Below are 13943 nucleotides of genomic sequence, written 5' to 3'. Positions count from 1 at the left end.
GGGGTTTCTGAAGGCCGGGATCTCAGGGTATGCTTTAGTTAAGAGGGGCCAGTGTTTCCTAATGGTAGTGTGTATCTTAGGCTTCAGAGGGTCGTGGGTGTGAACAAATGGTACACGTTCAGTCTTAGTAGTAGGGGGATCCGGTGGTTTGAGGTCAAGTGCTTTGGTTATTTCTTGGTCCAACAAACGAGTGGGGTAGTGGCGCTCTTTAAATTTTAGTGACATGTCCTGTAGTTGTTGAGGAAGGGTATCAGAGTCTGAGACTATTTTAGTTACCCTATGGAACTGGGAACGGGGGAGACTATTTTTGGTGGCTTTAGTATGGCAGCTGGAATAATGTAGTAGACTGCTGCAATCCGTGGGTTTGGTGAAGAGGTCTGTGGTGAAGCTCCCATTGTCATTGTGAATCACTAGTGTGTCGAGGAAGGCTATCTGTTTCTTCTCGTAATTCAGTGCGAATTGAAGCTCGGGTCTAATTGAGTTGAGGTTTGAGAAGAAGGTGGTTAGTGATTCCAACGGACCTGACCATATGAGGAAGATATCATCGATATATCGATGATAAGTGCTGCAATGTGCCTTGAAGAGGGTGTTGGTATATATGAAGTCTTCTTCGAACTTATGCATATAAGCATTAGCGTAAGCTGGGGCTACCGGCGAGCCCATTGCTGTCCCGCGTTCCTGTATATAAAAATCGTCCCTGAACAGAAAGTAATTCTCATGGAGAACTAGAGAGAGTAGTGTAAGGCAGAATTGGATTGATAAGGGTGACAGGTTAGACTGTAGCAAGAGATGGGAGGTGGCCTCTAATCCTTTCTCATGTGAAATTGACGTGTATAGGCCATTTACGTCCAGGGTCACAAGCCAGCTCTCCATCACAGTGTTCGGGAGGTTCTTGATAATGCCAAGAAAAGCACTGGTGTCTTGCAGAAAAGCACGTGCTTTTTTGACCAGTGGTCTCAGTATTTTTTCTAGGTAAATAGCCAGAGGAGAGAGGGTCGAGTCGGTGGAGGCTACAATTGGTCAGCCAGGGGGGTTGGTTAGAGACTTATGTATTTTGGGTAAGATGTAGAAGACTGGAGTTATCGGGTGGGGGTTAGTGAGATATGTAGCTGTCTTGGAGTCAATGACTTTCAGGTCCAGATATGTAGATAGAACGGATTGGATTTTAGACCGAATGATGTTAGAAGGGTCAGTGTTCACACGTTTGTAGGTGTCAGAATCACTTAGCTGAGGTAAGATCTCGTTCGTGTAAGCTGTCTGGTCCATAATGACCGTGGCACCATCTTTGTCAGCTGGTTTAATCACTATGTGTTTGTTCTCCTGCAGACTCTTAATGGTTCTTTTCTCATCTAAGGTGAGATTTTGGTGTGTGGGGAAGAAGCCTAGATGCTGTTGGTGTATTAGACTCTTGACATCTCTGTCAATAAGAGCTATAGTTGTCTCTGTGGCATGGTTGGAGTGAGGGGGATTAAATGCACTTCTGTTGCGGAGACCCAGTGAGGAGATAGAACGCTCCGGTACAGGGTTGCCCCCGGGAGGAGGTACCCTGTTAACAGAGGTCTCATTAAGTAGTCCAAAATGGGTCTTGAGACGTATCGACCGGTAAAAACGCTGAAGGTCCTTTTCCAACTGGAATGAGTCCCAGTATGGCGTTGGACAGAAGGACAAGCCTTTCTGTAGGACTGAGAGTTCTTATGGATTCTTGCAACTTCGGACAGGTGAGGTATATTGTTGTTTTTTATTTTATTCTTATTTTTACACTTTATTTATTCAGTGGGGGCTGAAAACAACTGTCAACATTGTCCACTGCTTAGCGCAAGCAGGGGGCAATGATGAGACTTGACTGCAGCACCCAGCTACTGGAAACAGCCTGAACTGTACCGCTGTTTCCCAGGCGCCGGTACGTGTGATTCTGATGCAGCACACGGTTGCCACATGTATGCTACACAATGACACACGGACACAAGGACACTGATATCTACGGTACTGGTTTTTACAGTACCAGAAATATCTGGACATGTTAAAGAAGCCTAAAGGATAGCCATAATGTTTCTGCATTGTAATTAAGTTGCCCAGTTGTAGTTGACAGGGAGTCATCTAATGTGAATTGTACAAACAAATGCAAATTGATGTTAGTTTGTCATCAACTTTTTAATTACTTCCAGAGCAATATATTCATGTATGACCCTGCCTTGTTATCTCCTTTCACAGATATAAATGAATGCAGGAATTTCCCAGGAATCTGTGGGTGTAACTCTATCTGCCACAACACACCAGGCTCATATAACTGTACGCGTAATAATGGATTCACAAATGTTTCCAATAAGTGTGTAGGTCAGTACAGCCTTACATTCCCTGTCATCCTCCTTTGTATCTGCCAGACAAAATCATTATTGGTTCATTGTATTTAATTTATACTTTTTATTTATGTTGATTGGATGACAGTGACTTTAACCTATGCCATGCATGGATGCTGTGGTCTGTGCTTTTTCATTGATGTTCATCAAAAGTGGAATTTTGTGGCTTTTTTGTTTTTGCCTCCACCTCATCAGAATATACTGCCACATAACCACTGAGGACTACTTAGTGCAAGTCACAAACAGGTCGCTTGTCCAAAAATGTTTTCGCAACTTTTCTGCATCTTGCTGTCATGTGACTACTTCAGAAGTGAAATTTGACTTTAAATAGCCAATTCGCAGACAGGTCACATGCAAGTCAACCCACATTTAATTCTATGGATATAAAGTCGCTTGTGAATTGTGATCAGCAGCCAAATATCCAATAACATTGGATTTTTTGTGACAACTGCATCACAGTCGCGGTAGTTGGACGTGGATTTCAACAAAACCTCACTGACAATGCTTAGATGCGTTGTCACGATGTCACACTCCAATCTTCATGTTGCTTGACACATGTCCCTGTGTAGCCTTTGCCTAAGTTTCAATCACGTTTCCGATGACCCTGTAGAAATTGAAAACAAGCAGCACTCATGCATGACTGTAGTGAGAAGACCCCAGTTCCAATGATCAGTAGGGTGTGCAGTCACACATTTTTCACCTATCTTGTGCATAGGTGATGAATGATACTCTTAGGAAAACCACTTTAGAGTGTTTTTTCCTCAAAATAGAAAGTTATTCCTAATACATAGGAGATAAGTTGGTGAACATTGATTATTGAGACCAGGCCCTGACTGGCCATCTGCCTGACAAGGCTGTTTTCCAGTGGGACATGCTACCAAACCCATAGTGGGCTGCCCATGCCTCGCACCTTTTCAGGTCTTCTTACTAGTCCACAGGTACCTCCCGGAGCAGAGTTAGGGCTGCTTCAGTCTTCTAGCTCCATTCTCTCTCTCTCTATGGTCTCCCAGTGCAGTCTGTCCCATGGCTGTGTTCATCAGAGGAGAATTGGGGAAAGGGGCCTTCACAAAGGCATTTTAGAAGAAACAAGTGGAAGGGGGCGAAGCTTAGCGCCATTCAGGAGTGAATTAGTTGGAGATGAACATTGGACTTGATGTTCGTGTGGATGTTGGTTGTGCATTTTTAAAAAGTCCCGAATGATGGATCAACCGAAAACATCGGTAAACCCCAAACTCTGCCCACAATGGAGAACATAAAAAGCAAAAACAAATGAGCACATATAAAATAGACTTTAAAAAAGGCTCAAATTAAAAGAAGAATTAGGCGCAAATAAAAAACAGACGAAAAACACCAAAAACTAGTCAAAAAAAGATGCGAATGTAATAATGAATCTGGCACCATGTTTCTTGTGGTATTTTTTAATTGCATTTTAAAGCGTTTTTGCTTTGCCAAAATTGCTGTATCCAGGTATTTCTTTAAATGGATTTCCACTTTTAAATATTTTTAGTACTTAGGCTTGCACTGTGTGATCGTAAAAGAATCTGTGTTACTTACCCCCTGCTACTCCACCATGGTAATACTCTACAGAGTGCCCATGTAGAATTGGTATCTGACCAAAGGTCACTGTATTGCGGTATTTTTGGCTGTATTGAGGAAACTAACATTTGTCTTTGACCATGTAGGCATTTCTGTAGCCCACTTTCATTTTGCTTGTTGTATTGATGATGGAGTAAGATGTTTTAGTGACAAAATATAGCAAAATTCTCTGAATCTTGAATTGTGCCCAGCTATTTTTCCTTAGTAGGGGGATACTGTATGTGGGCTGGCCGAGATTGTGCGTCAGGGCTGATTTTTACACCCAGTCAAGTCCTGATTGGGACCTACACGATTCTGAGAAAGGAGCTCTGTCCTGAATGGACCTTAAAGATATGGAGAATCGCTGCCAATTATTGAAGACATCAGTTCTCAAGAATTTATTAAACATGCGGTTTTTATTCAACGCGTTTCGAACTGACCTGCACTTCTTTCTCAGGAAACAACGATATATGGACACTAGACATACACAGTGGATTTCAAATGAAGGCACCAAACCAACACATGACAGTTTGTGTTGCGTCAAAATTCACTGGGTCGGCACATGATTAACACTATTAAAACAAATACATTTGATGTATATCTGAAATCCCCTGTACAGAGTGTGTATATAATATAAAATTGTAGGATAGTTAGATAAAACATATAAAAGACTATATACTAATCCATTTCTTTGTTTCAATAAAATTGTTCATATTGCAATCTCCGCTCCATACTCAACCATTCATTGTCTATGGGATTGCCGTAAATAGCTGAGCACTTTCAGTAATAAAGATACTGATTTATGAGGGCATTTCCACTCTCTTCTCTTTGGATCTATCTTGTACTGATCGGTAATATGGCAGCCGTACATTGCTATAGGCCCATACTGCATGTGTGTGTGCCACCTTTTCAGTGAATTCAGCCATCCTGCTGAGGTATCCCCATTGTATTCCCAATTTTTGTCGGAGATAGAAACAGATTTCTCAGATAAGATCTATTACGAAGTTTCTTACTTTCATGGGTACAATTTATTCATGAAATAAAAATTAAAACAACGGTTACGATTTAAAATTTTATCAAATACCGTATTTTGCAGTTACTGGGGGTTGTCTTTTTTTCTTTGAGTATCTGGAACAATTAGTTATTAAGGGTTTTAATTTTCTACATTTCCAATGTTATGTTTGGATTGGTAAATTTACGGCTGTGATATTCACTGTAAGTGCCTGCTGATAACTTGCTCTCCATTTTGTCTTTTTGGCAAAGAAAAAGTGAAGATTAGATGTGAATTTAGTAGTTCAGAATTGGAAAAAAAGAAGGAATGTGAAAAGATGACTCCGCCAGTAAGTACTAACTTCATAATGATATATTACTTTGTTTTAGCAGTAATTTGACATGTTTGTAAAGTCCCAATGTAAGGCCTCATTCAGACGTCTGTGATTTTTCACGTATGTAAGAACACGGACCGCTGTTCATCTATGCTTTGGATTCAATCTTCATCAGGGTTTCATCAGTGATTTTTTACTGATGGAAAAAAATAAAATAAATTTCAAATCTCAACTTTGGTCCAGGTAAATATGCCATTTATGTACAGTATGTTGTCTGGTAATAAATAATTTAGTTTATTAATAATTAGACAAGCATATTAGTATTTCTGCACAAGTTAGAATACGAGAGGACTTGTTAGAGTATACTCACGAGATACTACCCCTGGAGTATGTTTTCTATCACACATAAGAACCTATTAATTGCTTTCGGGCAGGGTCACATGATTGTATTTTCTCTCATCCGAGAGAATCTGGCCGATTATACTAATCACATTTAGAGTTTAATTAGAGTGTGATCATAGTGTGATCTGATTTTCTGGAATAAGGAGAGGATGGAAAATAAAGTCTCCATCTTCTCCATTCTGTCAGGTCATGAAAATCAGATCGCACTCAGATGTCACCCGAGTGCAGTCCGATGATTTCCATGGACTCATTTTCTTGCATGGTCTAGTGCGATCCGATCAGATCCAAATCAGGCGTGCTGCAATTTTTTCCTGGGTCTGAGAAAAAAAATCGGACATGTGTACGGCCCCATAGACTAACATTTGTCCGAGTGTGATCCGATGTTTTGTCAGATCGCTCGGATCGAATATACGCTAATCTGCATGAGCCCTTATTATGTGTCAAACCCTGATGCAATCATATACATTGTAAAAAAAATGTGCAGTATTAAAAATCTTCTTTTAGGTTCATGTAAACAAGGGAGTTTTTTTGTGACGAATAATGGGCAATGTTTTATTATTGTAGGATGCTGCCTGCTCAGTGCTGCTGAGCACAATTCAGATTTTTAATTCTTCCTGTCATTCAAAAAGCAATATAACTATAGAGGTGAGTATGTCTGAAGAGATTATATCTCTATATGGCAGTACAGTACATACATTTATATCTATATACTGTATACATGCATATAGATACAAAAGGGCAGTGCTTAAGAAATGCATTCACTACTGCTATGTATGGTCCACATGATATTACCATGTGTTACAATGCAGTCTATAGTGTTAAAAAACTATTTTGAGTTTTCACGTAATGCTGCCATGAATTAGTTAATGGGGTTATGCACTATTCAGACAGCCCCTCTCTATTACTACATTCCCCCATGTAAAATAAAAAGAGTATGTACTCATGTATGATGCTGGTGTCACTCCCAGGGCTTGTGTAACATTGTTATGTCAAGTGAGCCCTGCAGCCAATCATTTGTGTTTATGGCCTGCTTCACTCTTACTTCCTTCAGATGAAATTAACATCTGGAGGAAGTCAGAACTGTGGCTGCTCTCACTTCTTCCGGATGTCAGCTTCGTCTGATGAAAGTGTGAGTGAAGCGGCCCATTGGTGGCTGTTGATTTGCTGCAGGGCTCACGTGACATAACAATGTCATGTGAACCCAGGGAGGAAATCGCTGGAATAGCGCCTGCACTGGAGGGAGAATATATAAATTGAGAAGGGGTTGTTTAAGTCAATCCCTTTAAAGGGAGTCTGTCAGTAAGATCAACCCTCCCAAACTGCATTAATGCGCATGCAGGTCTTTTTTAACATTTAAATCAACAGACACCTTTATATATTTTATCTGTTGCTGTATTCCTGAGAAATTAGTGTTTTAAGTCGCATGTAAATGAGGCATTGCATGTGGTTTGGGGTGATTGATCTTACTGACAGGTTCCCTTTAAAGGATGACATTTAAAGGCAGTACATACAGGCAGTAGAGCTAAAACTGTGAAATAATGCTTACTCAACCTCCGCTCCAGCAACGCACCCCACTGCTTTCCTTCGATATATCGTTTACATTGACTACAGTCGTCACAGTCTTCATTCTCCACATGATGTCTGCTGCCAATCACTGGTCCTGGGCCATATACCACTGCAGCTAATGATTGGTTGCAGATGTGAAGTGGGGAATATAGGCTTTGATATCTGCAGTCAATTTGAACAGTTTATAGCCGCAGCACTGGAATAGAGCATGAATTAGTGTCTGTGCCTGTTGGCAACATTTCACGTCTCAGACAACCTCTTTAAATGCAAGCAAGAAGCGGGTAGGCAAGGGATCAAAAATAAGAACAACCCTTTAATTCTGCACACTAACACTACACTATTCTCTCTAGGAAGCCAAAAGTCAACTTAAAATAGACACAGAAAAACTCGATAACATACTTAAAAAGCACAAGAACTCCCCTGATGACGGCACAAATGCCGGTAAATTTACTACAGACATCCTAAGAAATGTGGAGAACGTAATTCTGAAGTCGTTTGTGGATGCACCAAGGACCCAAACCATCAACACAACTCAGCTAGGTGAGTAGATGTGTAATACCCCCTAATGAATATAAAAAACTACTTTACTGTCATATAAAAAAAATATACATATAGCAAAGAAACAGTATATATTTCTGCAGCCAGTCCTCTTCTCTCCACCCACTATTTTCTTGTCTCCACTGTCCATTGTACTGGTTTTGCAGACCAAAATCATTCAACTTTGATGTCGAAACCCACATCCTTTCCTCTGAACCATAACCCTTCCAGTGCACCAAGTACTGTAGGGAACGACGCTGGAGGCGAGAATCTACAGTCCTCGAAATCTGAAACTCCAAATTCCCATCAATCATGATTGGGGGCAGCAGCATATGAGAGGACTCAAGAGGTTCTATATATTTCTTGAGCAGAGACCTGTGAAACACATTGTGGATCTTAAGGGCCTGAGATAGCTCAAGACGAAATGCTGCTGAGTTAATGACGGTGGTTATTTTATAGGGACCAATAAATCGTAGGTCCCAGCTTCCAGACAGCAACCTTCAACTTAATATTCCTGGTAGACAACCACAAAAAGTCTTTCACACTTAGGTCCGGACCTGGTGAGCTTTTCCTGTCAGCCATACGTTTGTACCTGTCTCCCATGATTTTCATATTACTCGGAACCCCCCGACACAGAGAAGAGCGACCAAGAAAAATGTTCCTCCTCAGGAACTCCCAAAGCCCCTCCACCACTAAAAGTACCAAACTGTGGATGGAAACCGTATGCACAAAAGAACGGTGACATACGGGTAGATTCTTGGCGATGATTAGTAATAGAAAATTCTGCAAATGGTAAGTAAAATGCCCAATCCTCTTGGTTTTCAGAGACAAGACACCTGAGGTATGTCTCTAAATTCTGATTAATGCGCTTGGTCTGCCCATTCGACTGGGAATGGAAGGCAAAGGAAAAAGACAGTTGCACCCCCAGTTAAAAACAGAAATCTTTCCAGAAATTAGAAACTAACTGGGTCTCCCGATCTGACACAACATCGTAGGGAACCCCGTGAAGCTTCACAATCTCATTTATAAATACCTGAGCAAGAGTCTTGGCATTCGGAAGTGCCGGTAATTCGACGAAGTGAACCATTTTACTGAATCTATTTACAACCACTAAAACCACAGTCTTGCCTGCAGATACTGATAGGCCAGTAATAAAATCCATGGACAAGTCCACAACGTGTTCCATAGGTCCTTACTTAAAAAATATGTGGAACCTCTTGAGCCCTCGCCTCTACCACCGTTCCCAGTAATGGTTGAAGGTAATCTGGAGTTCCAGATTTCGAGGATTGAAGATTCTCATCTCCTACGTCGTTCTCTACAATACTTGGTGCACTGGAAAGGCTATTGTCCAGAGGAGAGGATGTGGGTTTCAGCGTCAGAGGTGAACGCTAACAGATTGGTTCGCTCATTTCACACCTCTTTTCCTGAGAAACCCGGTCCTGAGTGTCCGGAGGCCAATCGTAGAGAGGGGGTACTGTCATGGGTGTATCAGAGGTGACAGACAGTCACCCTGCTGTTGGTTGCAGGAGATCTCTACGTTTGGCATTACAGACATCTTAGAGGCTGGCTGTCTCTAGGACCCAGCGGCTACCTCCCTCTGGTTAATTAGCTTCCTGGCCTGGGTGTATAAATACCTGGTGTGTCTGAGAGGGAGGTGCCGGTGATATTCATTAATACTTGTGAGGCTTTAGCAAGAGCAGAACTTCGTCCTCACTGGAGCTTGAGGCCGTATGCGCATTTGTCTGGAGTCGTCTAAAGCTAAGCAATTCGCCCCTGTTTGTCTACCCTTGTTTTCTATAGAGTCTAGTGGAGATAGACTAGTGCTCATCTCGTCCCATCCCTAGCCTTAGCCATATGCTAGGGAAAGTCAGGGCAAGGCACGCGTGCGGCAATTAGTGCAGAGCCAATATAGGGATGACAGTTGAGACAGGGTGACACTAGACCAGAATAGGAGGTCTCCATTCCCCCATTTCCCTAGTGTCTGGGCTACCTTTCCCTCTTCCTTCTGTGTTGCACTAAGTCTTTCCCACACCTGGCGTGACTGTTTACCCTCAGAGCCGCAAAAAAAAGGGTGTATGTTTTTTTGTGGAAAAAAGGGACATTTTATTTGGGCCTGTCCCTTGATTCCTAAGCAAAATAAAACCTGATTAACCCTTGGTAGTCTGGAGTTGGATAATCAAGGGGTGTGTTTGTCGTCAACCTGCAGTTCTCGGTTTGTCCTGACAGCAGAGATGGTGTTAGAGAGCAAGACTGAGAAAATGTTTGTGTTTGTAGACAGCGGAGCTGGAGTCAGCATGGTTGATACTGAGTTTGTGAGAACTCATGGGCTTGCTTGCTATACTTTAGCTAAGCCCATTCCTATTTTTGCCATCGACTCAACACCACTTGCACAGGAAGCTCTGACTCAGATTGTATATAATATAAGACTGAGGCTGGGGTCTGTTCATTGTGAGATAATTCCTTGTTATATCCTAGAAAGCCTTCCCACTCCAATTGTCATGGATCTACCCTGGTTGGTGAAACATAATCCGATAGTGGATTGGCAATCCAGAGAGATCATTAAATGGGGAGATTACTGCCATCAGAACTGTTTAAACATTTCCCTTTCTACAGTCTCTACAGAGACCTTGTCAGATTTTGAGGACGTCTTTTCTGAGAAGGAGTGTCTGAGAACTCTGTGCTTGCTGGGCATCCAGGGTTGCATTGGGATGTAATTGAACATGTAGCGGCTTGTAGTATTTGCGTGCGTTCTAAGGTTTCGCCAAACGCCAAACGCCTTCTCCAGACTTTCTGCAATGAAAACCTTCATGGTTTGTCTCTCAGGGCCAGAAAGATTATACAGTTTGGACTTTGGTAATTTAGCTCCGGGGGTCAGGTTAATAGGACAGTCATAAGCACGGTGAGGATGCAAATCCTGACAACCCCTCTCAGAAAAAACGTTCTCAAAACCAAACAGAAAAGCAGGCAATATTTCCGTAGAGACTGTAGCAAGGGAAATATCTAAACAGTTCTTATGACAGTAATCTCCCCATTCAATAATCTCCCCTGTTTGCCAATCCACCAATGGATTATGTTTAACAAGCCAAGGGAAACCCAAGACAATCAGTGTGGGAAGATTGTCCAGGCCATAGCAAGGGATTATTTCACAATGAACTGACCCCACCCTCAGTTTTGCATTATGTACAATCTGAGTAAATGCTTTCTGTGCAAGTGGCGCCGAGTCGACGGCGAAAATGGAAATAGGTTTGTCTAAAGTACAGCAAGCAAGATCATGAGTTTTCACAAACTCCGCATCCACCATACTGACTCCAGCTCCACTGTCAACAAACACAGAAATTTTCTCGGTTTTGCTCTCTAGCACCACCTCTGCTGTCAGGACAAAATGGGAACTGCAGTATGGCCACAAATGCACCCCTTGTTTATCCAACTCCAGACTACCAAGAGTTAATCGAGTCTCCTTTTGTTTAGTAATTGAAGGACAAGTCCTAACAAAATGTCCCTTTTTCCCACAAAAAAATACACCTTTTTTCTTGCAAATCTCTGGGGAGATGTATGATGCAGAGACACCTCCTCTCTGCATGGGTTTCTCCACCTCCCCCAGTACTGGTTCACCCCCAGACCGCTCCCCTGGAACAGTTACACAACCCCTACAAGAAGGCCCCGGAGAAGGTGGTCTCACCCATCTATCCCAAAGGCGTGTATCAAGACGTATGGCCAAAAACATTGCAGCCTCCAAGGACTGAGGGGTTTCATATACTGCTAAGGCATCTTTCAACCTTTCAGTAAGCCCCTCACAAAATTGACTTCTAAGAGCTGAGTCATTCCATTTGGAATCCGTTGCCCATCTACGGAATTCTGAACTGTACTTTTCCACTGACCGATTCCCCTGCTGAAGGCGACCTAGACTCAGCCAAGGTGACTCGATCAGGGTCATTATAGACAGGAGCCAGAGCCTCGAAAAAACCCTCCACAGATTAAAGACAAACCAAGTCTTGCGGTAACGAAAACACCCATGATTGAGAATCTCCCTGCAATAGAGAGACCACAATACCAACCCGTTGCTCCTCATTACTGGAGGAGTAAGGACGAAGTTTAAAGTACAATTTGCATGCCTCCTTAAATGCAAAATACTTGTCCCTACCTCCTGAAAACCTGTCCGGGAGGGCAACCTTGGGTTCAGGCTGGATAGGCCTACCTGCAGAGACCCCCACATTGGCGACCTGTAACCGCTGATGCTGCTGCTGAACCTCACAGCAGAGGTCATTCACCTCCATAGACAGAACTGCTCTGCGAGCTCTGCAACTGAACCCATACCAAGGGAAAAAGGAAAATAAAAGGTCCACGCCCAAAAACACACAGAGAAAAAAAAATGTCAGTTTTTTTTTTCCTTTTCAATACGTGCTTGGACAACGATAATGTCACGCCAGGTGTGAGAAAGACAGAGGGAAGAGGGAAAGGGAGCCCAGACACTAGGGAGAGGTGGGAATGGAGACATCCTAGTCTGGTCTAGTGTCACCCTGTCTCAACTACCGTCCCTATATTGGCTCTGCACAATCGCGGCACGTGTGCCTCGCCCTGACTTTCCCTGGCGTATGGCTAAGGCTAGGGACGGGAGGAGATGAGCACTAGTTGATCTCCACTAGACTCTATAGAAAACAAGGGTAGACAAACAGGAGAAATTGCTTAGCTTTAGACGATTCCAGACAAATGCGCACATGGCCTCAAGCTCCAGAGAGGACAAAGTACTGCTCTTGCTAAAGCCTCACAAGTAGTAATGAATATCGCCGGCACCTCCTTCTCAGACACACCAGGTATTTATACACCTAGGCCAGAAAGCTAATTAACCAGAGGGAGGTAGCCGCTGGGTCCTAGAGACAGCCAGCCTCTAAGAAGATGTCTGTAATGCCAAACGTAGAGATCTCCTGCAACCAAGTGCAGGGCGACTGTCTGTCACCTCTGATACACCCGTGACAGAAACGTATAATGCAGAGGCACACCCTAACTGCATGGGTTCCTCCACCTCCACCAGTACTGGTTCACCTCCAGACCGCGCCCCCGGCAATTACTCCGAAAAGAGGGCTCCGTAGAAGGTGGTCTCACCCACCTATCCTGAAGACGTCTATCAACACGTATAGCCAAAGACATGGCAGCCTCCAAGGACTCTGTTTCATACACGGCCAAGGCATCTTTCAACCTTTCAGTAAGGCCCTGACAAAATTGGCTTCAAAGTGCCAGGTCATTCCATTTGGTATCAGTTGCCCATCTGCGGAATTTGGAGCTCTGCATCTTCACTGACCGATTCCCCTGCTGAAGACGACCCAGCCAAGGAGATTTGGTCAGGATCATCGTAGATGAGGGCTAGAGCCCCGAAAAACCCCTCCAGCAATTAAAGACAAACAGAACCCTGCGGGAAAGAGAAAGCCCAGGATTGAGGATCTCCTTGCAACAGTGAGATCACAATCCTCACTCACTGCTCCTCATCTCCAGAGGAGTAGGGACAAAGTTGAAAATACAATTTGCAAGCTTCCTTGAACACAAAAATCTTGTCCCTACATCCTGAAAACCTGTCCGGGAGGTCAACCTTGGATTCAATCTGGACCGGCCTACCTGCAGAAACCCCAAGATTAGGGAGCTGCAGCCACTGTTGCTGCTGCTGAACCTCAAAGCGGAGGTCACTCACCTCCAGAGCTTGTGCAGCTGCTCTGCCAGCATTGCAACAGGATCCATGAACCTAGGGAGAGAGAAAAAAAAACACCCCCCCAAAAAACACAAACACAAATAAAACCACGTGTCAGTTTTTTTTTCTTTTTCTTTTTTTCATTTTTATGCCCGGCTGGTGATAATGTCACACAAGGTGTGGGAAGACTAAGTGCAACATGAAGGGAAGAGGGGGAGGAAGCCCAAACACTAGGAAAAGGGGGAATGGAGACCCCTAGGCCGACCTAATATCACCCTGCCTTCCCTATCATCCCTATATAGGTTTCACACCTATTGCTGAGCAGGACCTTAAGCCCTGAATGTCCCTAGAGCTTGGCCCTAGACAGGGAGGGGGCAGGGTGAGCACTAGTCAGGCCCCACTACAAACTAAAGACAAAAAGGTAAACAAACAAAGGGAATACATTTAGCTTGAGCAAACACCAGAGAGATAATGCCAACCGTCCTCCAAGGGCACCAGAGAAAA

The 13943-nt window shown here is 43.3% G+C and overlaps 1 protein-coding gene across 3 annotated transcripts in view; it reads left to right on the top strand.

Moving 5' to 3' along the window:
• The window catches only part of LOC141166804 (adhesion G protein-coupled receptor E3-like), a 212453-nt gene that overhangs the window by 137430 nt on the left and 61080 nt on the right, over window positions 1-13943 (top strand). For 2 of the 3 annotated variants that reach the window (XM_073653854.1, XM_073653853.1), the window contains 4 exons: window positions 2212-2334; window positions 5196-5272; window positions 6224-6304; window positions 7576-7765. In XM_073653854.1, the coding sequence (XP_073509955.1) occupies window positions 2212-2334; window positions 5196-5272; window positions 6224-6304; window positions 7576-7765 (471 nt within the window). The remainder of the gene's footprint in view (window positions 1-2211; window positions 2335-5195; window positions 5273-6223; window positions 6305-7575; window positions 7766-13943) is intronic. The other variant, XM_073653855.1, reaches the window with a different exon arrangement.

This window comes from Phyllobates terribilis, unplaced genomic scaffold (assembly GCF_046119375.1).
Source record: "Phyllobates terribilis strain yellow unplaced genomic scaffold, ASM4611937v1 Scaffold_11__3_contigs__length_659146591, whole genome shotgun sequence".
Classification (NCBI taxonomy): domain Eukaryota; kingdom Metazoa; phylum Chordata; class Amphibia; order Anura; family Dendrobatidae; genus Phyllobates; species Phyllobates terribilis.
This window is presented reverse-complemented; position numbering and strand designations above follow the sequence as displayed.